Source organism: Taudactylus pleione, unplaced genomic scaffold (assembly GCF_031769625.1).
Source record: "Taudactylus pleione unplaced genomic scaffold, aTauple2 ptg000016l, whole genome shotgun sequence".
Lineage (NCBI taxonomy): Eukaryota > Metazoa > Chordata > Amphibia > Anura > Myobatrachidae > Taudactylus > Taudactylus pleione.
This window is the reverse complement of record NW_028284418.1, coordinates 17,765,270-17,791,316: the sequence shown is the minus strand read 5'-3', so window position 1 is coordinate 17,791,316 and position 26,047 is coordinate 17,765,270. Positions and strand designations below refer to the sequence as shown.

Sequence of the window (26,047 nt, the reverse complement as noted above, 5' to 3'; positions counted from 1 at the left end):
CAAAGACTAATATGTGAGTTGCACTGGTAATCGGCACCTGGTATTGGATGCTGAATAGCGATGGTTATCAGGACTTGGTATAAGACACTGAGAATCGATGGTAGTCAGCACTTGGAATGAGATATTGAGAATCAATGGTAATCGATAGATGGTATGAGATGCTGAATGGTGATTGTAATTGATAGTTGGTATGAGATGCTGAAAGGCGATAGTAACCAGTACTGAGAATCGATGGTAATCAGCACTTGGAATGAGATACTGAGAACCGAAGGTAATCAGCACTAGATATGAATAGCCGAACAGCGGTGGTAGTCATGAGGAGGGTTCACTGGGAAGGAACACTGCGGAGCCTGAGACGCAGTCACAGTAGAAACCACTATAGGAGTGAAGTAAACACAGAGATGCAGCTAGACAGCTAAATTAGTAATCAGCTTGAATGCTGACACATGTAACACAGAGGCAGCTTGGGAGCTGAGCAGCACACTGAAAGATAACACAGGACCTGTTACATGAAACACTGGAGTTCTGCGAGAGAGCTAAAGTAACACACTGAGAATTAGCATGAGAGCTAATACAAGTAACCCTGGAGGTCAGCGTGAGGGCTGAAACACACTGGAGATACTTCATAGAAAACACCGGAGAGCATAACAATCACTGAAACAGTCACGTTGTGCAGAAGTTTCCTGTTCCTGGCGTCAGACTAAAATACCCTTTGGTAGCTGGTCATTGGATCAGAGGATCAGCTGATTGACCACAGGACTACCGTTGGGAATACTAGTCAGGTGATATGGACCAACATGGCTGCGCCCATGCCCGGCATCCCGGAAACAAGGATGCCCTAGCTGAGCCCAGGTAGAATACTCAGCCACCACTCACATCCACTCCCAGCGACTGAACACCTATGCCCAAGGACGCTGACGCAGAGGTAAGTAGCAGCTGATCCCAGACCGTATTCTGACAGGCTGTGTGTGTGTGTGTGTGTGTGTATATGTATATATATGTATGTATGTATGTATGTATGTATATGTGTATATGTGTATATATATATATATATATATATATATATATATATATATATATATATATATATATATATATATATATAGTCCCCTGGGAAAACCGCACTCACGAGCCTCTAGAGTCCAATTGCTGGGGTGCCACGTCTCAGGGAATCCTCCATGCAGGGTTTCCCAATTATAGCTGTAGGTATATTCAGAGAGCACTCACCAGACTTTTTAGATTGTAAAAAAAGGTTAAAACAAATTTCTTTATTCCATTTTAAAAGTCGACGTTTCGGCTTACACCAAGCCTTTATCAAGACCGACTGAAGTAACCACCACCAATATCAGGATAATCAAACAGCAGTGTGTATATATCATGGGCGCCATTTATACCTTAACTTACCCTAGTACAACCCACCACGTGGGATGCCACCGGAAGTGACCACATCGTGACAATATCCCTGTTCATCTATCAATTACAACATGGATACTAAGGAGAACCTAGCGCTAACCAGATCTCCATTGTACTTTAATATTTCCCACCTTACTAGTAGTGCACAGCCGCTATTCCTCGTGGTCCTACCACCGGAAGTTCGGCACCAGGTCCTTGCACCGGAAGTTCGGCACCCAGAAGTACCATAGCAGGAACTATACACCCATCCATATTGGAGCCCAGCATCGTACTAGCAGTGCATATTATACAACTCTAGTATTCAGTACTACATTCACTTTCCTCCAGTACCTAGAGGACAAATATCTCTCTAAGGTTTAACTCCTCAAATACACTTATAAAGGGGAACTATCCCCTCCATTATCGTTTCTAACTATACATAGTCCCATGTATATACACACTTCACATAAAACATATAAACCAACACCAAACACATATGGACAAACCAATGTATAAGATATAACATGAATATCTATGCCAATCAAATTTTTATATCAATCAAATCCAAAAAACTTTTATATAACGTATTAAGAATTTATACAGCGTGTTTAAGATTTTACTCGCTTTTTAAGTGCCGAGTCTAAACACTACATGAGCCCAAAATATAGCCATAGAATATTAGATAAACATAGATAATGAGTTCAGTTCATTCAACCCTTTGGGGGATACTGTTTCCAACTGATGTATCCATTTAGCTTCACATTTCAGTAAAGTTAATCCTCTATCGCCTCCCCTAACTGGAGGTGGAATCCAGTCAATTATCATGCACTTCAATGAAGAAACCTGATGTCCATTCTTTAGAAAATGTATGGCCACCGGTTTATCAGAAGTTCCAGTAGAGTAAGCCAAGCGTATTGAGGACCGGTGCTGGTTCATCCTTTCACGAAAAGTCCTCACTGTTTTGCCGACATACATCAGTCCGCAAGGACACATCAAGAAATATATCACATGGTCCAACTGGCAAGTCAGACGCTTACGTAGATAAATCTTTCTTCCACTTTGCGGATGGCAAAAAAAGCTTCCTGTCAACATGGACCTACAGGTCGTACACCCCAAACATTTATAGCACCCGTTCTTCTGAGACAGCCAGTTGGTTTCAGATGTATTACTTTGGTGCATATTTGGGCGTAATAAAAGATCCTTCAAGTTTTGACCTCTACTGATACTAAAAAGTGGTGGTGCTCTCTTAAGTTTACTGAATGAATGGTCAGTGGTTAGTATAGACCAATTTTTTCTCACTGAGTTTTGGAGTACCGTAAGGTTGGTATCACATCTACTGTTCATAATAAAACGTGTATCCCCATCCATTCCACTTCCAGATAAAGGACGTGATTCCAAGAATCGTTTCCTAGCTTTAACCAGGCTGTTTTTAATCACTGAGTCCTTGTAGCCACGCTCCTTAAACCTCTCATAGCAGTCTTGTATCTGCTCCTTAGCCAAATTCATATCAGAGTTGTTCCTTAAAATACGTAAAAACTGTGATATTGGTAGATTTGTTTTCAAAGAGTTAGGGTGGTGGCTACTTGCCCATAAAAGAGTGTTTGTTTCTATCGGTAGATTTCCGAAATAATGTATATTCCAGTCCTGTAAGGCTTTTGAACAATGTAACGTCCAAAAAATCAATGGAAACACCACTTATAGTGGAAGTAAAGCGAATTGGGCTATGCAGGCTATGTAGGCTCATGATCATAGTGTTAAAAGACTCCTCATCACCCAACCAAATAAGAAAAATATCGTCAATGAATCTTTTGTAATAGAAAATCCGCTCACCAAATGTACTCAACAAAAACTCTTTCTCATATTGATACATGTAGATATTAGAATAGGCCGGGGCCTAATTCGACCCCATAGCCGTACCAGTTACTTGAATGTAATATTCCCCTTGGTATAGGAAGTGATTACATTCAAGTACTTTTTGCAACAATTCCAACATAAAATGTATCGGAGGTCCACTATAAGGACCTTCACACAGTGCTCTTTCAACTGCCTCAATCCCTTCTCTATGAGGTATCACAGTATATAGTGAACAGACATCAAGTGTTGCCAACATATATTCAGAAGGTAAATCAGTTAATGCTCTTATCTCCGCTAATAGTTGACCAGTATCACGAAGATAAGTAGTGGCACTCTTGACAATTGGTTGAAGATAAAAATCCAAAAACTGAGCCACAGGTTGTAATATGGATCCCCTAGCTGATATTATGGGCCTCCCTGGTGGATCCACCAGAGTCTTGTGGATCTTCGGTAGGGTATAGAGTATCGGGCAAATTGGATAATCAACTGTCAAGAATGCCACTGTATCCTCCTCAATCCAGGTATTCATAAGTGCAAAATGAATCAAGTCATCAACCTCCTTTTTAATTCTCACCATAGGGTTGAACTCTACCTTCTGATAGGTCAACACATCAGACAATTGTCTCCTTATTTCCTTATCATAGGATGCAAAGTCCTGCAGGACTATATCACCCCCTTTATCAGCATTTCTTATAACCAGTGAAGTGTTGTTACGTAAGTCTTTTAGAGCTGATTTCTCATTCCTAGTCAAATTCTCAAACCTTTGATTATTCTGTTTATAACCATCTTTCCAATCAGAGTCTACCATTCTTAAAAAGGTTTTTAAACTTGCATTAGTCGAATTAGGGTCAAAAGTACTTTTATTTTTAAATTTAATCACTTCCCTCCTTTCCTTATTATCCTGTTTATTATCAAAGAACTCTCTGTCTAAGCTTACGACCAACTTTGAATAAATCCACTGACCATCGAAAAGAGTCAGCCTTACAAGTTGGGATAAAAGATAAACCCTTAGAGAGTAAAGAGTTCTCAGCCTCTGTGAGGACATGCGAAGAAAGATTAAATATCAATTCCTTCCCCCTCTCCGACTCCTTGGCCTTCCTCTTGGTGCCCCCCCCGCCGCGGATGCGGTCTCGAGTTTCTCTGTTGGGACCCTCTATTTGGGATCTGGTATTGGGGCCTAAAAAAGACCCTGAAGGTGGAAGGCTATCGGTAGTATCTGTTTCGGGAGATGAATTTTAGGTGTAATTCTCAAACCGATTTAGGTCTGTACAGTCTCCTCTGTTTCAGGGATTGATAAGGGCGTGACTGTCTATCATCACCTAAAAGCCACCGATATACCATATGTCTTTGATAGTCCTGAGCTACACTTTCCAACTTATTTCTTTTGAATGAGATTAGGTCAGCCTTATATTTATCAATTTGAGACTGGATTCTTAGTAACCAGTCCTCAGATTTATCTACGGTCAAAATCGGCGTAAAATCTCGCTCAAAAGCTTTCAGTTCTACTCGTAACAATGGAGATCTGGTTAGCGCTAGGTTCTCCTTAGTATCCATGTTGTAATTGATAGATGAACAGGGATGTTGTCACGATGTGGTCACTTCCGGTGGCGTCCCACGTGGTGGGTTGTACTAGGGTAAGTTAAGGTATAAATGGTGCCCATGATATATACACACTGCTGTTTGATTATCCTGATATTGGTGGTGGTTACTTCAGTCGGTCTTGATAAAGGCTTGGTGTAAGCCGAAACGTCGACTTTTAAAATGGAATAAAGAAATTTGTTTTAACCTTTTTTTACAATCTAAAAAGTCTGGTGAGTGCTCTCTGAATATACCTACAGCTATATATATACATATATATATATATATATATATATATATCAAAACGTCCACTAGTAGATCCACCAGAGATTAGGCCAGCACTCAATTTATATCATAAATTTAATCCACGAAGAAGGCTTTATAGCAACACTGTAGTGAACAGTAGATGCATCTTATTCAGCATATCATACATTACAGCAGGTACGAGCATCCACATGTCAAGGCTCCTTCCCCCACTGTCAAATCACTACAGCTGTTTCGGTGTCAACCGTCATCAGGGGATATCAGAGACAGAATGAACAGTGTGACATATAAATACCTGTTCCGATCAGTTAAGGAACACATCTCACCTGTGTAAACAATCACGTCATGCCCGCCAGCAAAAGCCGTGTGCAGCCGCGGAGAACCCCGGCTCCTGTCAGTGACGCAGATCGGAAGCCCCGATCCCCGTCACCCGCGACCACGTGACTCCGCTGCTGCACAATCAGCCTGATGGCTCAGGAGACACCCACAGTCACTCTGGTAAACAACAAAACAGGAAGAGAGTCTCACGGCAACTGACAGCAGATGAAATAAACATCTACACGCTGTCCAGAATTCAGTTATAGTCTGCCATTGGCTCCCATAATAAAGTTTAGTCAATTCAGCAAGATTGCTTAATCCCAGGGTTAAATACAACAATTAAGAAGTTTTACAAGAGAATATATACGAAAAAGACATAAATACAACACATGACAAATATCAAAAAAGCATTGATGTGTAAACATAGCGCTAAAGACCATAATAGAAAAATATACTTTCATACAGTCCTACAAAAAAGGCGTGAATAATAGTTCCTCATTCAGACCTAGAGGCGGCATACTGGCAAGTTGATAAATCCAACGGCTCTCCTGTCTGAGCAATAATTTGCTCCTATCACCCCCACGTCGCAATGGGGGTATATGATGGACTTCATCTGGGTCATAGCCACGATTTATGAAATTCAGTCCCATTTTTTCCAGAGCCCCTGGTATTTTATCAACTTCAGACGTAATGCGCATCACTCGTATCAATTGTGAGAAAGGAAGTCCTCTCTTAAGCAGTCTGGGATGAAAACTTGAGAACATTAGTAGCGTGTTCTTGTCAGTAGATTATTTTAAAATCTCAGTAGTAAAAGAATTATCCCTGATGCCCACAAGGACATCCAAAAATTCAATGGCCTCAGCACTATGTTTACACATAAACCTAATAGAGCCCAGTAAATTATTCAATTTGTTCACAAAATCCAAAAGGGTAGATTCGCCACCAGTCCACAGCATGAATAAATCATTAATAAATCGAACATAAAAAGCAACAAAACATGAAAAATCTGGATCTGCCATAATATGTACCTTTTCAAAATCATACATGAAAAGGTTGGCATACGATGGGGCCATATTTGACCCCATCACTGTGCCAACCAACTGTAAATAAAAAGAATTGTCAAACAAAAAATAAAATAATTTTTGTGTAAAATAATATCTATCAAAAGTAACAAATACTCTGAAGGCGGTCCAGCATACTGTGGACTGGTATATATATTTATATAATCTCTCATCTATATATATTTGTATGTATATGAGCAAGGGGACAAGTACAGAAGTCTAAATGTAAAGCTAACAAGTGGCGCACATTAATGAAGTCTGTAAAAATAATTTCTTAATACACTCTTAAACTTGAACACCTACATAAAATAAGTCTTAACAGAGCATTAAACACATTATAATCTAACAATCCCGGCTTAGTCTGCAAGCCTCCCGAAGCTCCAGATTCCGTCCAGGGGAGGGGGAAGGTGGGGTGGGGTGGGGTGGGGGGGGGGTTTATAATTCATATTGGCCCTGCATAGAAATATTGCTGATATTGATGTTGAATGAATAGCCCAAAAGGTGCTAAAATGGGCTGAGCACAGGAGTGTGAAAAGCATTAACTGCATATTTCTGCTTGTGCTGCAGGTTAAAATTTGCACTTGCTCCCCTGTTTTGTCAGCACTATAGCTTGATGCATAGATATAATGATCCTGGAGTATGTGTTTCACCACCTCCTTCACCACATGTACACACATATGCACTTGGATTATTTTCTGTCAGAAGCCAAGCAACCTACCAGTATGTTTTTGGTTTATGTGAGGAAACCCCTGCAAACATGTGGAGACTATACACATTGTAGTTGTATTTTTTATTTTTGTTAAATCAAGTTTAGATCCTTTGAAAGGTGATGGAGGCAGGTAGACTAGTTACAAGCCCACTGTCTTTTGATTGTGGTGACATAAATGCTGTTTCCAGTTGTCTGTTTTTCTTTTTACTTTTAGCTTCTAAAAATAAAAAAAACAGTAGTGAGAGTGTAGATTAATACCACTTTTACACCGACCTTTATGGGCATGGAACCGCACGTCCGCCCTCACTCTACATCACTTCCAGGTCCTAACAATGAAGGGGAAATGAGCTCTACCGATTTGGCCTGCTTCAGTGGTGCATGGAGATGACCTCTCCAAGCCTCCACTGAAACGCCGGAAGGGTTTTTATCACTTGGGTGAAAAAGAAGCTCTGGTTGAATATCCCTGAGACCCTTTTTAACACCAGTTAAATTAACGCGCCAACGGCTGTCAGCACATCTTAATGGGTGTTAACGCATAGAATTGTGAAAAGTTGAGACTTATGCATTAACAGGGTCTTTTCACCTATTAACAGCCTATTTATCTGGGATTTCTTTTTGGGGCTGCATTTGGGTCTAATTGAATAGCCCCGACGGATCAAATAGTACTCGGTAAATTGTCGTGGCTAATTGAATTTTCCCCCTAATTGTTTTGGATGCACACAGTTTTGTGCTCATTCACCAATTCTTTTTTTGATGTTGGAATTTCGTGTGTGCGTGTGTTTGATTGCTAGACTACCAACAGATGGAATTTTTAATAAAACAATTCGGTAAGTCCTATTTGTTTAATTTGACAATGTATTGTAATGCAGACCATTTCAAATCTTTGTCACCATGGTGACTTAGAAATGCTCCCAGTTACATCAATACAGGTTCCAGAACTACTAAAGGCCAGGAACTGGCCCTGGGGGGCCTGTTCTGATGCCTCCTCCTGCTGCCCCCCATCTTTCCAACTACAAATTGTGTCCACAGGGGCGTGAGGGGGTCAAGGTCATCTCTGGTGGTACCCTTGAGAGTGGAGACCAACGTTGTGGTCAGCCTTTGGAGACTGGGCCTCTGGTCTTAGGGATGCTTATCTTGTAGGCCTGCTGATTGTACCTATTGAGGGGTCAATCTGGTAAGTAGGGTTTTATACTGAACTCTGGGGAGAGATGTTAACCCCAGATAGTCTAGCACCTCCTCTTTGCCAGGTTTTCCTCATAGAGGGAAGTCTGTCAAAATTCTTACAGATAGAGGGACCTGCAGCTCTGAGAGCATGTTTGAATCTTTCTCAGAAGCTATGACTCTAAAAAGTAAATCTTGAGGTATTCCAATCATGTGAGGTCTCTGACTGAGTGATCCACTGTATTCGGGGGAGGTAGCTGGTGTTTCAGACCTAGTGGTCTCCTTGCCTAATAACAAGGAATCTTCTAAGTGGCAAGGTGTATTTAACATAGTGCTGGTTGTGTGACAAACAATAATCAAGACTGGAAGTAGCTGGCAGTGACCAATGATATTCTGTTTAAAAGTGAAACGGGAAGCTGTTGATTTATTTGCCTTCTTCCCATCAGCTGGAGGAAGTGTGAGCAAAATTCAAATGCAATTTTCAGATGTCCTACAGACACTTTATCCTCTCCCCATAGGAGATATGGATAAATTTCATATCCCCACCCAAGCTGTATGCCCTTATCGCAAACTTGTACATGACAGCTACTATTCCAATTTCAAATGACTTAGGGATGGCACCAATAGAAAATGTGAGGCCATCCTAATTTATTCTATAACCGGCTTAATGTCCACCTAGCGCAAGTCAAGCAAAAGGCTGTAGGGAGGCCTTGCCCACTCACAACTCAATGACACCTGGCCACAGAGCCTGATACTTTACAGATCGCAACAGCGTACGCAGTTGGAAGATTGTTGTGTACTGCGCATGCATCACAGTGTGCGACTGTTACACTGTGATCATGCAGGGCAGGTAAGCCATTGCAGAGAGACAGGTAGTCAGCGTTTGGGGGGGTGACGGGCGAGTGGTCGGAGAAACATAGGCGTATCTGTCCATTTGAACGCCTTTGCATGGGTGTGTATAAATTAGCAAATGCTGCAGCATATGCAGCTTGAGTACACTCTGTGTACAATGAGGTTAGCAATTTCTGAGTAAGGTCATAACTGCTGTAATTCTGCATGAGGGTTGATGTTTACGCAGGAGTGCAAGGTATTACAGATGTGAGATAGTGGTGGCTGTCCCCAGATTATCCTGTTAAGCTACCCACGTGGGACATGTTGGCCAAAAGCATTCGCTCTGATTAATGGTGAAAGCTGTTCAGGGAAGAACACTGGCATCTTGGCTCCTGCCTTCCACAGAAACCCAAGCTGCACCGCTCCAGTGTACACTTTGTGCAGCGCGAGTGGTGTAATGCAACAGAGCTGCGGCGGAGGAGCAATCTTGAGAGACCCGGCATTGAGACGGCAGAACACAGTGTTTGACTGGTTGCTGCTTCACTTGCACTACAGGGTAATTAATGTTCTACACATATCTTTGCTATGCATTGTACATTGAGGCAAAGACTGTAGATGAAGGTGTGAGCATACCGAGCTACCTGGCTGTGTGCTGCATGATCTAATATTGGATGGATTATCCTTTATCAGCTTAAGCCATACTAGCGGAAAGGAGATGAGGGCGAAGGAGCAAGGTGGTGGTGGTGGTAATGGGGGGGAATATCCATTATTTAAAATATAAAATAAAAAAACAGGAATTCAAGCGCCAAATTCAATTATCCTTGAAGTGAGGTTTAGCCGCAATGCTGTGGCCAGGGCTTTTCAATTGCAGCCACAGACTGATTTCTGTTCACCTCCTCCTAAGGTTCGAACAGAGGGCCTGATTCAGAGCCGCTCGTTCGCTCCGAGCGATGTTCGCACATCTGCGCATGCGTATGGGTCGTAATGCGCATGCGCCAACCAGTCATTGCGGTCGGAAATCAAGCGCTCGCAAAATAGCGAGTGCCTGCTAATTTGAGTGACAGAATGAGGCGTTTGTGGGTGGTAACAGGGGAAGGTGCTTGAAAACGGGGAGTGGAGATCCAAACGCAGGCGTGCCAAACGGTCAAAACGGGCGTTTTAAGGGTGTGCATAATTAACAAAGCAGCGTCATCAGCCACGTCACTTGGTTGTTTCTTAGCCTGAACTGTTCGCATGATTGCGGTAGGAAAATCCAACCACAAGCACTGCGAGCAGTTCAGACGCCTTTCGATGTTCCCGATTAATAAATAGCGGAGATGACGTATGATGTGAATGGCCAGGGGGCGTCTTTACAAAATAGCGAGCGCATGTTTCGTTCGTTCGCTCAGACATAGAGGCATCAACAGACCGCGAAGAGCGAGCGATCAATTTAAATATCCGGCCCCTTTTTCTGAACGAGCGAGCGCAAATAGCATCCGGCTCTGAATCAGGCCCAGAAATCCATGCTAAGTAGGGCTTTCTGCCAATATCACAGCTGCTGCGAACATGTTAACCCATAGCTCCGGGTACCTTAATCCAGTGGTTCCCAAACTGTGTGCCGTGGCACCCTGGGGTGCCGCATCGCTGTCATCAAGTGCCGCGGTGGCCAGTTACCTAAAGGCCGGCCAGTATTTATTTATTTTTTTGCACAGGTGGAAAGGGAAAGCAGGCTGCTGCTACCCCGCTGTGATGAAGGTAGACCGGAGTACGGTCAGATCAGTGAGTGACCCACTGCCAGAAAGAAGAGTGCTGTGATGAACCCTGAATGCCCTTTCCTGCAGTCGATAGATGAAGAGCTGGGTTCAGGTGTGCTTGCTGGAGGGAGAAACCCCCTTAGAACCCGCTACTGCTAAGGACCTATTGCTGCCTAAGACATGGCCGCTGGACAGGGGATTGGAGAGACTTGCTGCCCGAGAGGAGAACCCAGGAAGAGGAGCTGAATACCAGAGAGGGGGAATCACAAAGAAATCACTGAGGACTTGCAGATGCCGACTGGACCCTGTCTTGTAGAGAAGCCCGCTTACCGCTGAGGAAAAGACGTGGACCCGGAAGTGATTTGACAGCCTCAGCCAGCGCCTGCCCAGCGAGGACCCCAGGAGACAAACTGGGCACTGGGATGGGATAGAGTCCCCTAACGGAGACAACAGCGGAGGGGAGGGAGAAAGTAGCAGTGGACCAGTAGCTAGATTGTAATTGCTCTAAGCGCAGCCCCGGTGTGGTGCTTTGCATCCCAGGCTGTGAAGTCTGGATATTGTAGGAGGCAGAAGCACTGCAGCTTAGAGTTGAGACATCTGGTGCCCTTCCCTAGTGTCCTTCTCACATTCCCTTGTCACTCCTTCTTTACCCCCTCAGTGTGACCTTTTGCTTAATGTCAGCTGTCACCCATTGCCTGTTGGAATCTGGTGCCCATATTCTGGTGCCTTTTAGTCTAGTCCTTTGGGTGTCTTCCCATGAGGCAATGGGAGAGCGACTGAGGGGGCAATGGGTAAGAATAGCAGGTTTTTTTTATTATTATTATTTATTTCTTTTTTAATATTTGTTATTGTGGCCCAACTACTTGAAACGGGACTGTCGTAATTATTTTGGCTTAGTGATGCCTTGGAAAAATTATGGAGACCCTAAGGGTGCCTCGAACTGAGATTGTTTGGGAACCACTGCTTTAATCTATGGGTTAACGTAGATTAGCCACAGATTTAACACGCAAGGAAAAGATCTTGTCATTAAATAGCTCCAGGCATAAAAGCCCAAGGCTACAACCTTTTTCCTTGAGCAGTAAGATAACGAAACAAATTGGATCCAGCCATAAAACCTACAGAGGCAAAATAATAAGATAAGGAAATGTGGGTATTTGGCCGGAGTAGAAAATAAGAGTGTATAGCTGGGTACACACCTAAAGATTTTCTGTCCAACCATCCAACTAGTTGATTGGTTGGAATGAAAAATCGAGTAAGGTATGAAAGTAAATGACAATCAGCAATTTGCTCCCAAACGCCGGAAAATGGACAAAAACTGTTTGTTAAATGTTTGATCTAAACAATATGTTCAAACTTGTCTGGACGACCATTTTTTATCTGTTTTCTGGCATTTAGGAGCAAATTGCTGATCATCATTTACTCCCATACCTTACCAGATTTTCACTCCAACCAATCAACTAGTTGGATGGTTGGACAGAAAATCTTTAGGTGTGTACCCAGCTTAAGAGAATAAGGGGAAAAGAAGGTGGAAAAAAAAATTAAAGGGGGTAAAGACAAAGGAAAGAAAGACAAATACAAATGACTGAGAGTTGGGAGGAAGAGAGGCAGGGACGTAGAAAGACGGGTGGTTTGGGAAAGGGAAATGCGAAGGAAAGGCAGAGGATAAAAAATAAAATTCTACAGGAAATAGCCAATTAGTCATCCTTCAGTCCTCACAACACCAAATTTCTCAATTTCTACCTTGCAGAGGTGTCAAATTCTGTCTTAGCACATATTGTCCCCTTTCATTGCCATCACAGAAAAATAAAACACCTTGGTATTTACATAACCCACCAATATCATCAACTGTTTCAGGCCAATTATCCTTCCCTTGTATTACCATTAAATTAGACCTTGATAAGTGGAGTCCTCAGTTTTATCTCTTAGTTGTGCTGGATCACAGCTGTTAAGATGAATATTCTCCCTCACCTCCTCTATTTATTTTAGACTTTTCCCATTCGGATCCCATCCTTTGTATTTAAATTTCTGCAGCGCTATGCTACCCAATTTACCTGGCAGAAAACGTGATTTATAATCCAGCTCATGTGGAATCCAGCTCAATATATAATCCATATATTACAAAGACCAGCTAATGTGGTGGCCTGTGCATCCCCAATTTTGCACCTTACTATCTAGCGGCATTACTCGCCTACTGTGTACTTTTGGAATTACCCCGTCTGTACCTTGATCGAGGCCGAGAGTTTTGGTATTTGATCATTCTTCTTTCCTCTGGTTGCCAAGGACATTTGGTGGCACTGTCCTAAAACCTGTCCCAGAACTACTCGTACTTCCATTTAATGTTCCTTTTTGTCACCAAGAATCAGACACTGAGATGGCATGGCAAAGTTATTTTTTTCTATTTGTCAAATGGCTTCAGTCTGGTTGCAATTCTCTCTTGCTTTGCAGAAAATATATATATATATATATATATAATGTATGTCTATCTATATCTCCTCAGCATAGGTCACAACTCTTCGAGATATTTTGTTAAAGTTTGGGAACCTTGGATTTTGAATGCCTTTTATTTCATTTTCCTTGTGAAACTCTAAGCATGTAGGTCAGTCTTTCTGGCTCAGGGCCGTAGCTAGGGTAGTGCGGCGAGTGCCATTGCACAGGGCACCACAGGTCAGGGGGCGCTATTTGGGCCTGTCAAATTTCTGTTTAATATCATTCTCAATTGCAGCTTCCTCTTATTTCATCCCCAGCAGCTCCTGGCCTCCCCTGTATCTTCCCTGGGCCTTCCCCATGAGGCCGTGGCCCTTTTTTGGGTGCATTATGTCCCTTTGAAAAATGAGGGAGGCACCAATGCTCGTTCTGGCACAGGGCACCAAAACGTCTAGTTACAGCTCTGTTCTGCTAACCTATTGATTTTTATTTAATTTTTTCTACAATTCCCCTTCTACTTTTCTTATTTTTCTTTTCTCTCTGGCTGACACAGGTCTGAACTGCTAACTTTAGCTCAGACACAAATGAAAGGCTTCTGATTTTTCTAGGAGAAGCAGATTATTGCAGGCCTTATTGAAGCTAGTCACCTGCTTTAATGATTTATGGTGGAACACAAATGTGGTCAGAAATCTGTGTTTTTTTGTCTGGCTTGTTGAATAGTTCAAGTAAACCCTTGTTTCTTGACTGAAGAGGTCAGCAAGACTTGTTGACAAAGTATTGCAACATTTTACAATCCAGAGCCCTGGATCTCCTCCTTTCTTCTGGTCAAATACTGGGCTGTGAGAAGAAAGGTCCGTCACAAGCTTCAAGCAAGAGATTGGGGATTCTGATTGATTCACCAGCCATGCAGAGTTCTGGAGATGTCATAAATGGGTCACTACTTTCTTCCATGCAGATGGAGCTGCACTATAATGTATAAGCTATACAAAGGAGTAGACTAGGAAAGAGAATCGCATTCAATTGGCCTCCTAGATTTGTTTTTGTAATTAACCATATTGTTTAGGATTTATGCCGATGTAAAGTCGACAGTTACAATGTCAAAACTGATATTTTGGCCTGACAAAAAATCCCTGGCCATAATTGCAGCCTAACCCTAATTGCAGGTGTTGACATTATGAAGGTTGGCATTCAGAACATGTCGATATTAAGGTGTTGACATTTTGAATTGCGACATCTTGACTGGAACCTTCTTTACCAATTCAAATTTTCTTAACACTATAGTCACAGATATTACTTAAATCGTATTTAATTAAACAGAAACCAATGAGTAAAATGTTTTCCTCTTGTCTAAAGTAATATCCCACTTTTTTATTATATAACAGTCACTAGAATACTCTTGGTGTATTGTGTATTTATAGATCAGGGGTTCTCAAGTATCCCCAAAGGGTCACATTTAGAGTATTTCTGTCTGTGGAAATAGGTGGGATAGTTACTTACCCAGCTAACTAGATGAACTCCCCCGTTCATGATTAAAGAAATCTGCAAGCCATGACCTGTTGGTGGTACTTGAGGATGAGTTGAGCATTACTTGTTTAGATAATTATTGTGATAAATAATATTATGGCAACAAAATATAACCATACTATATGGCTGAAACTTGACAACATTAATAATAGACTAAAGGTAAGTTGGTGTAGGCATTATACCGAATTGATTGTCCAATAGGGCACTGTTAGGTGTTCTACTGGTCGTTTAACGAAGAGATGAGTGGTGCAGTTCTTGTTCTTTTCGACAAATTGGCACATGTTCAGATTTATCTTATTGGCTGTCCAAAACACGTGAAATCCAGATAGCCAATAAGATGTTGTTTATCAGAGATGAACGTAACTGAGTAGAACTGAACCGCTCATCTCTAGTTTAAAGTGTGGTGCCAGGGCACATGCCTAATAAAAATAACACTGATATTGGCATATCTGGCCTACAGTGATGCACATACCCAAATGTCCATTAGGCTGATTACTTATGTCTTCCTGTGTGATTGATCAAATTCCAACAGAGCTAACACTTCATTTCAATATTGCTTTTGTTCTATTGGAAGTATAAGAAATTAGATTGGCTGCTTGGCCCATTGGTTGAATAGCAGTGATCTCCATGATAGCCAAATTTGCAAATAAATGCCCATATCTTACTGTACTCTACTGTTCTACCATGGATAGAACTTTTGTTTATAAGATGTTATTTTTACTTTGCGTAACTAGTGTAAAATAGGTGTAGTTAGATTAGATATGTCTCCTAATTGATACTTTTTAAATTAAATTCCAGATTTCAGAAACCTTCCTGGTAGCAGGTTCTAGACAGTGACCACTTCAGTCAAAGCACCTGTTCTATATTTACTATTATTTTCTTTGTTCATTAGTTCTGCACTGATTTCAATGCAATTGTATATATTTTTGTTTTTTGCAAATGAAATAAATTTGGTGATTGTAAACAATTTGTAACCACATTAAAATTGAAAAGAACAAGAAATATTCAAGATATGTAATGAGGCTTGCTTACACACCATGCTCTGCACATAGGCAGATCAGCCAATGCGCTTGTAAAACTTGTCAGGATCAACAGTGTTATAAACTGTTCCTATGTCTGTGTTTCTTTTTGGAAAATGAAACAAAATGTTACTAAGGAAACTGCATCTGAGACATATTAAACATTAAGGGGTAAATTTACTCAGCTCTGTGTCTGGTCGAGATTGCAATCAAAGGTGTGTTTGGCCATTTTTTTTAGAACTCAGAAATTTACTAAACGCAAACTCTGTGTGATAAATCCTGAAACTCTCTTTCAAACCTGGTGAAAACACAAATAGAAATAAATACACCATCGGCCAAACTCATAGGTACTTTTGGAATACAACGCGGGAATTTTACCAAGAATTGTGATTATAATCAGTGGTGTAATTTTAACAGACTTTTCCTAAATAAAAGTTTTAAATAGACTACCTCCTGAGCTGCATGTTTGGCAGAAATATACACAGATCAGTGTGATCTGTGTATGTTTCTGGCTGCAATTAGTCAAAAAAGGGTTAAATGGAAAAAAAAAAAAAGTTGGGTCCCCTCCCAAAAGCATAACCAGCCATGGATTCTGTGAGCCAGTCCTGGTTTCAAAAATATGAAGAAATATGGCGTGGGGTCCCTGTATTTTTAAAACCAGTACTGGACTCAAACTAGCCAGTGTGTAATGGCACAGCCAAGTGACCCTTTCACCAGGTCACCCTGGCCAAAGCATTAACACCCCAAGCTAGTCAGGCCAGGACGGGGATCTCAGGGAAGGTGGGGGGACCCCCAATAAAGGGTTTCCCCCTCTCCTGAGCACCCCAGGCCTAGGCTGAAGACCGACGCTCTTCCCTGCAGCCCTGGCTGGTGGGTGTAGGGGTAATTGTGGAAAGAATGTGTACTATTGTTTTTTTACAGTGGGACTACAAGTGCCAGAGTGCCTGTCCTTTGGCACTTGTGGAACTATAAGTGCCAGCAGGCAGCCGACACCCGTATCCCCACTGTAAAAAAAAATCTTATTAAAAAAAAACACTGTAAACACACACCATAGAGTAACATTTTATTACACACTCGCACATACTTCCCTTTTCCCCGGGGATCGGTGCCCTTTTTAAATAAAATTAAATACTCCCCCATGTCCTGGCGCAGGTTGGTCCTCTATTCCAGTAGAATGGCAAAATAAGAAGCCAACTGAGCCTGGACCTCTCTGACATTGAAGAAATGTGTGTGTTTCCACATACATCTCTTCCCTGGTAAATGATGGAGACTAGGTGGTTTCTGTCATTTTCCAGGCCGCTCTAGAGTAAGTGGCCGCTGGTAGTCCGTAAGCCGCATGGCTGTCAATCAACGGCCACGCGGGTCACACCCAATCAGTGGCTGCTTACTCTAGAGTGGCTGCTGATTTGGTTGTGACCCACGTGGCTGTTGATAGCCATGTGGTTTGCAGCCAGTCAGTGGCTGCTTACTCTAGATCGGCCTCTGGTTGGCTAGCGGCCCAGCAATTACATAACCCACGAGGGCTCTGTCATTTACCAGGGAAGGGATGCATGTGGAAACGCATGCATTACATCTCTTCAGTGCCCGAGGGGTCCAGACTCAGTCGATTTGTTATTTTGCCAAGTCCGGGACTCTACTGGATAAGAGGATCGATCAACAACAGGAGATAGGTAAGTATTTAATTTTGGGAAACCCTTGAATTACTACTGGAGGAGGGGAACGTTCACTGTCATACAAGTCAATAACTTTCAACACCAAAGAAGAAAGTAGTACATACAATTCATTATCCATTTTATAGAAGACACCTAGGGGTGTAGTTACTAAAGGTCTGTTTTGTTTTGCTGGGGGAGTTGTTCCCTTGGTTTTTCAATACACCAATTTTCTAAAGGCCAAATTGATAAAAAAAACTGACCAGATGACTGACTTTAGAACACATTGGTTCCCTATAAATGTTTTTTTTAGTTAAAAGAATAGAAACACCAAAATTACTACGCATCAGATTAAGAACCACCTGCAAAGTGGATGGTAAACCAGCCCAAAGTGTACCTGCCTGTGTCAGGCTAGTCTGTGAATCATTACACAGATTACGATGGTCCGTGCAGGCTTAATTTTATTAGTCTTGTGAAAAAGTGTTAACATAAAAAAAAATGCCATGGGGTTCCCCACCAAATCCTTAATTATTCCCGGGCCTCTGAGCCTATGCTGGTAAAATAGGGGGGAGGGGGGGAAAATAGTGTACAATCCCCCCCCCCACACCCTAATTGTCCAATAACCATCACTTGGCTGAACAGTAACCGTCAATAACTCACTAAGCTGATGATTTAGCAGGGGGACACACCATGTGGGGTCCACTTCCCATAACAGCATCCAGCCCCAAAATGGTTAGGCCAGGGATGGAATCCCTGGGAAAGTAGGCACTCCAAAGAAAAAAAATATGGGGTCCCACCTTTCCAAGGCTAACTAGCTCTTCTCCTCACTCCCTGGGCTTGAGTACGGAGGTAACTGTAAAAGTAAATGGTTAAATATTGGGGGGTTTTTATCAGGTGAACTACAGGTCCCTGCAAGCCTGCCTTGACATCAAGGTCCTGCTGGCACCTGTACTCCAACTGAAGAAAAAAAAAACTGGTACAAAATACAGTACATGGACATTGAATAAGTTAGTCACATCCTCTTTGTTCCATGTAACATACCAAATCTTTGCAACACAATAAAAATGCAGCTGCTGCTCCTCAGGAAGCCCCGTTGGGGAAACTCTCCATAGGGATGAATGGGAACATGCTGATTGTTGCAGAGAAGAGCTGTTGCTTCTAGGGAGGAGGTGGGGTGACTTTTTTAGGTATTCCAGCCCTAGGCTGACCAGTTTGGAGCTGGTTGCTATTATGGCAGGGGGCCCTACACTTTAGGCTCAAGAAGGGAGAGAGAAGAGAGAGTCATAGGCTTACTCCTTAAGACAGTTGTTTATCTATCACCAGTATTCCTCTCGTCTTACACCATATTTGAGTTTCTGTATGGCCAGATTATATTGCCTGCTGAGGATATGTTGATTTTAAAACCTACTACTGGTCAGGGAGGGAATTGAAAAGTTGTGATGGATATTGGATCAGGTGGTTAGTCAACACTGTAATAAGGCTGACCAATCACACAGAAATAAACAGAAGGATATGGCAGGAATGGCAAATGCATTCAGTGTGATCACAGGTTAGCACTCACTCTGCTAGCAAAGTATCATGCACCATATCCTGCAAGATTTACCTATACAGTATGCATATGAACTAAACTAACCACCATTGAGTATCTTGCAGTTTATATTCATACTATTCTGATGAGTCTGAACAGTGACAAAATGTGATATAATTCTAGTTTGTTTTTGTTCATTTTTTTGGAGGGGTGCTGGGGGTGTTTTCTGATCTCAATGGACAGGATCTGGATGATCACCAAAAATACCAGTGAAACCAAAGCTTTAAAGCATAAACTCCATTCTCACTATCGCACATATGCAGTCACAATGTAGCAGCAGCATTGTTCAGTTATTAAATCATCCTTGCAATCAGACCCACATAAAAATGTTGTCAATATATAAGCCCAAGTAGTCTTATCTTTCCTTAAATGAGGACACACAACAAAAGCAAAAAGAACAAGGGGCTGGATTCAGGACCGGATGGTATAGAGAGTATTCTCGCAGTTTTCCGATATTGGAAAACTGTGCATGTGCAGGACCCATACTGCGCATGTGCAGGTCGAGTCCTGCGATTTCACTCCCAGATCACCCAAACCACAGCATGATTAACATGCTGTGGCATTTGTGGGGGAGTGCCTGGGCTGCATTCCTGGAAACGGGAGTGCCGAGGCCAGGGTCTGCATCGGTGGATGCAGATTTCCTGCCAGCTAGCCAAAGCTTACTCAGACTGGCCGGTGCTGCCACTATCGTGACCAATGGCCGCGATGTTGATCTGATGCAGCGTCTACAAATGCTGCACTCTGATCACTATTGCTGTCAGGAGGCGTCTGTTTCCTATAGACTCCTCCTACAGTGTTTCAATATTTGCTGGATGGTGTTGCACAGCCGCTTGCTTGCAGCTGTCCAATACCGTCCATATCTGAATCAGGCCAAATATACTTTAGACAAAACCATGATGGACTAATGCAGGGTTTTAATTAGGGCTGTGTGAGATGTGCAGCTGCCAAGGGCACAGAGTTAAGGGTGATGGTGGGAATGAATATTCTAGGTTAATTTGATTGCAGTTGAGGACTTTGGGTTGTCAAATTTGTGTATTGCCCCAGTCAAAATTTAAAGTTACGGGTCTGGTGGAGCAAAGTAGGGCAGGAATTTAAAGAAGGGCACTTGGAAGGTAAGAGAACAGAATTACAAATCTATAACTCTACCTTACCTGACTGGTGGCAAGTGCCTTTGCTAAGGTGATTTTCGGTAAGATGAATTCACTGACTATATGATCTAGCATGAAGCCAGAGGAGTGGAGCATGGAATGCACAACAAGAATATCTAACCTGTTTGCAAGAGCAGATCAATTGTGCTTCATGATATCTCAGTAACAGCAGGAATTCTGAAGCACGGATGCCTGATTACATTTTAAATAAATCTTTATTAGTTGATTTATCAACTACGATCACATCCGTATCGTACCAAATATTTAACATGGACTGTTCCTTGCACACAGTGGAGGCAGCCAATGTATGAACCAAACCAATGTATAGCCTGTGAATTCACTAGGACAATTGCTGAGGTGCTAAGGGTGATGTACAAAATGTGGAATCATTAGATTTTTTTTTCTCTGCAAACACTGGTTGGTTTATTTTAATTTAAGGCTTACATTAATCATGAGAATGAATGAACTGTGTATTACATGAGTTGCAGGATGTCCAGGAATGTGCTTGCACTGGTAGGCGCAATGTACATCCTATTACAAGTCAGACCTTCAGGACCACAAAGGTGATGCAAACTTCAAACTCTTGCAGACTAATAAAAAGGCTGTAAGCCCTCCTGCAATGCAGTAAATGTATATAAAACTGTGTTAATAAACCTTGTTTCTGCACTATGCAGAAGAAGACACACTAATGTGCCTAGTCCAGCAAGTTGCACCTTCAATCCATCCAACGCCACCTATCGGCTGATGCAGACTGCTGCCATAGCGGGTGCTGTGTCCATGGAGCTTTATGTTCTTCTGTGCCGTCCAGCCTCTCCGAATGAACCAAAAGCAGGATGTTTGTCCTCCAAATAAATTGTGTAATTGTGATAGGGAAATGATCTTGATAGCTGCACTGGAGTAGGGAATAATGTAAATGATTTAACATGTGCAGTAAACTCTCATCACTGGTATTCTATTACTATAATTAATATATTTCTCATATAAACATAGGTGAGATCACTTAACACTCTGGGGGGTATCCAATTAGCTGCGGTAAATTCCCGCATCTAATTACCTTGCCTGGGGCTATCCAATTAGCCCCGAAGTCGGCCTGACGCCGACACTTATCGGGGGTGTTTGTTCGGGACCTGATGTGTCAAGAATCCACGATAATTGCCGTTTTTTTCACCTGAAAAAAAGTGAAAACGCATAGGTCCGCGAGAGACCGGATTGGCAGGACCAAAGCGAGTGCTGCAATGTCTGCTTTCTCCCAATTCTCAATTTTTTAAATTGTAATGACTTGTGCTCTTGATCACAGTATGCATGTGTTAAACCTTTTGAAATAAGTAACTTTATTTAATGAAGTTGGAGATAAAACACTTCCTGTCATGGAGGAGCTAGCAAGAATTGCTCATAAAAATTATGACTTTGTAACTTTTAGGAGGGAATTCAATTGTTTTTGGGTGCAGGGCATGAGGGGCGAGGATGCCCATTACTTATCACCAGCAGCGGCTCCTGCCCTCTTACCTGAGGGTGCTGCAGCTGCTGGTCTGGGTCCCGGCGACTGCTCAATAAATCTGGCAGGCGTTGGGACCTGCGCATGACCGGAGTTGGCGCCGCGCATGTGCACGCTTAGCATCAGCTTCTCGGGGCTGCATTGGTTCCTAAATTGGAGGTTATTAGATTGGTAGGTGATTTTTGTGCAGAGTGGCAAGATATTCAAGGAATAATATTGAAGCATTGGTCCGTATTGACATTGGATCCAGACCTGGCGAAAACTCTTGGACCAAGACCCTCAATCAGCTGGAGGAGAACATCTAATCTGAAAGACAAATTAGTACGTAGCCACTTTAGGAGTGGGAAAAAAAGGAAACCAGTAATAGAGGGTTCTTTTAAATGTGGGGGCTGTAAGGCTTGTAATTATATGATCCATGCAACAGAGTTTAAAGACAAATATGGCAACAAACACAAAATACGGGAGTTTATTAATTGTAACACATCTGGTACAATATATTGCATTACCTGCCCATGTGAAAAACGGTATATTGGGATGACCACGAGACCCCTGAAACAAAGGGTCCCGGAACATGTGGGGAGTATAAGAAACTCAAAGACTGATTTAGAAAAATTTAAACAATTGACATCTGTGGCCAGACACTTTTACGATCATCACATGGCCAACCCAAAGGATTTAAGAGTTCATGGTATAGAGAAACTGCACCTTGGTATAAGAGGAGGTAATCTCACCCAGGAATTATGAAAAAGGGAAAGTCATTGGATTTTTCTTATGGGTGGGTTACAACCTGCTGGACTCAATGATAATATCGATTTTGGTGTCTTCCTGAAATAAAGACATTGAAGCTGGCTCAATATAGAAATAATAATTGACATAAGTAACCGTATTATTATGAACCATTATCTACTATGATATGGATAATTGGCCTATATTATATTAATAATTTATTAGGGGCATAGGATAATAGTTATGTTTTATTTATACAAATGTTCTTTTTCACATGTAATTTATTGTATACACGAATGATTCACATGTTTACTTGATTATAATCATCCTAAATTGACTCACATATTATTATAAATATATGTATTAATAAAATATATTTATTTATATATAATATTATCACTGTTTTTACAATATTATCACAAATATGATTTTTTTTCACCTTGATATAAAAATTAACACTCATACACTTTATTTAATATTGGATTTAGGTTTGTTGTAAGCGGTAATTATTATTTTATTGTTATAACAAGAGCCTTATTTATTTTAATTTAATTTATATTTAAATTCTATTAATTAATCTTTTAGGTTTACCTATCTGATAAGAATAGTCAGAGCTAATGTAACCATATGATTGATGTAATGTGCAGAAAGAATCTATTAACACAGTGTGTATAGATCTTTAAATCCTGGGTATTAATAGTTTTAATTATTGGCATTGTGGGGTTAATATAACTGCCTGTATATTTGTTAGGAAGAACGGAACCACCGATAATATATAAATATACATATAGGCTGTTTCAATTGGTCAGTACAAATGTCAATCATTTGTACTAGAAGATCAGCACAATATCTCTGAGAGCCTTCCGTGCTTTCAAGAGGCAGGCACGGTGACTAAACAATGGAGGTTGTAACCCATTGGCCGCTTGAAGTGTCACTAACCGATTGGAAACGCTGATTGGTGGGAGAGCTAACTATAGTCTGATGCAACCCAGAGGACGGGTTGCTCCTATGAGTAAGCTGACATAGCAAAACGCGCGTCAGGAGCACACGCGGCGTGCACCACTAGCATGCCTAGTGACTTTTAATGTGTTACAATTCATCAAGCTATACTCCTGTATCAATGTAATATATGTATAATAGTAATGTATAATATGTGGAGAGCGCTGCACTAATTAAGATGGAGAATACGAAAGTGTATAATGAGCTAAACCAATATTGTTACCTGTTGACTGTTACTATGCCCAGATAAGGGGTTGCAGACATACTTATTGTTGATCTTGAATGAGATCATGAAATAGCTGTGACATGCGATATCCCTACTACACTAAATACATGTGGGAATGCCACATTGAATATAGAGGGAGGATTTGAAAGCGTGTGATTCTCAATATTAATACTATACATTTGTCCCTCAGGATATTGTATTGAACTTGAGGTAGACATATTTAGCGACTGCTATTATGCCTAGACTAGGGGCTGCAGGCAGTTTCACTGTTAATGTTAGGAGGATGTCAGTGAGAGCAGCAGCAACAATATAACTATTCCATGATTTATAGGATACAGTGTGTCAATCGATTTGTACTATAGACCACAATTAATGGTAACTGGTATTAGTATTTGTCCCAATGAGAGAATATGAGTATATGATTTAGGTCTGTACTATATGCTTAAGCCATACACTTGTTTATTCAACGATTACGGCAAATCTGAGGAAGGGGTACCATATCACATCCCCCTTTTTGAAAAATATGGTTGATAATAAAACAGGACACATTGCATTCTAGATCTATGGGAATGTGGTAATATTTAGATACTAGGAGTATATTCACAATAGTGCGACATAATTATACAGCACAGTGATATAAAGCGGAATAATTGTGGACAACATAGTTTTAATATTAATTTTATTATATGCATAAAATAAAAAATAAAAATATTTTGCTGTTTTACATATGAACCAATAAAAGTTATATTTTAATAATTTTCTTTAGGTCACTATAGAATTGGTTTTGATTTATATTTAGCCTGTGAGTGCCCCGTATAAGAATACTTTCTTCTCTGTTTTGATTGTGATTATTTCTATTCTTGGGTGCACCTCCCTTACAGCAAGTAAAGAATGATATAGGATATTTACTTGGGAAAGGCAATGATGAGATGAGGGTTTGTGCGGATATCTTGTTCTTTCTGAATAATGGACTACTAAATATAAGGGGTTATTTATCAAAGCTTAGAGAGAGTTCGATACTAAGGGGGGTATTCATGAAAGCTTGGAGAGAGATAAAATTGTGAGAGATAAAGTACCATTCAATCTATTCCTAACTCATTTTACAGGCTGTGTTTGAAAAGTGACAGGAACTGATTGATTTCACAATTTTATCTCTCCAAGCTTTCATGAATACCTCCCTAAATCTCTTGATGCTAGCCAAACTGTGTATTGTAAGAAAGTGGATGGCACTGACCGCTCCTTGCTCCTCAGAGAGTGTGTTCCTAGGGAATGATACAGATAGCCTAAAAAATATTATATACTGCCAGAAAATGTATACCTATGTTTGAATGTATATGGAGCCTTTGGCATAATTCCTTGTATACATTGAGGTTGGCAGACAGTGACTTGACAGCAGAGGGGGCTTTGTGAGCACCAGGGAGCGTAGATTCATATGCAATAATTGTTTTTTAATATTTTTATTTATATACTACAGCCCTTACTTATATACTGTTCAATGTTCAGTTATTACTAAAAAATATTTTTGACCCAGCTGTGTTGTTTCGTGCACTTCTGTAGATAAGATAACAGTATAGAAATTATTTGGATGGGTTATGCCCTGGCTATTGTGTGACTGGATAAAATTAATAAAAAAAACTTGATTAAAAATGGTCAACTTTATACCATCAGTATTGTATTACATGTACCTCTAGTCTCGTGTATGTAGTTGTATAGAAATAATTTGGCAATTTTTTTTTTATAAAAATATACTTTAAATAGTTAAAATATTAACTGTAATCATTGTTATTTTCTTTTTTCCAGTACCATCGTTGCAGCTGAAGGAGGAATTGCTCGATGGAGAAGAATACTCATTTCTACAAGGAGCTTCTGACCAGGAGAGTAATGGATCTGGCAGCTACTACATCAAACAAGAACCGTGATGCAAGTTAAATGATTCTTATTCACAATATAAGGATGTTTTCATACAAAAAAAAAACTATATGAAAATAAAACACACAATGGACTCGTGTGCAGGGACACTCTGATAAGTGAAAAAGAAAATATTTTGGTGAAAAAAAAAAAGATTTTACAATTTATTAAATAACTAATTATTTTGTGTTGTATTTGAAGTTTTTGCAAAGAAATTTTAATATTTTAAAATTTTACAAATATTGTGCATTGTGGGCAAGGCAACAAAATTCTTAGTTTTTGGTACACTTAGCAGGGCTAGATATATTTGTTTAGGAAGGTTGCTATTTTGCAGAAAAATAACAAAAAAAAACACACTTGGTACACACTGGGTAAGCTCTTGTTTTGGTTACCAGGAAATTTGTCTTAGTTACTAACCTTTGTTTAAAATATCATAAAAT

The 26,047-nt window shown here is 40.9% G+C and overlaps 1 protein-coding gene across 6 annotated transcripts in view; it reads left to right on the top strand.

Annotated features, from left to right (window-relative positions):
* Window positions 1-25,743, top strand: part of MBTD1 (mbt domain containing 1) — a 69,408-nt gene extending 43,665 nt beyond the window's left edge. For 5 of the 6 annotated variants that reach the window (XM_088475016.1, XM_088474993.1, XM_088474984.1 and 2 more), the window contains exon 16: window positions 25,500-25,743. In XM_088475016.1, the coding sequence (XP_088331142.1) occupies window positions 25,500-25,618 (119 nt within the window). In that variant the 3' untranslated portion in view covers window positions 25,619-25,743. Of the gene's footprint in view, window positions 1-15,647; window positions 16,031-25,499 lie in introns of those variants that run through there. The other variant, XM_088475008.1, reaches the window with a different exon arrangement.
* The last annotated feature ends 304 nt before the right edge of the window (window positions 25,744-26,047 follow it).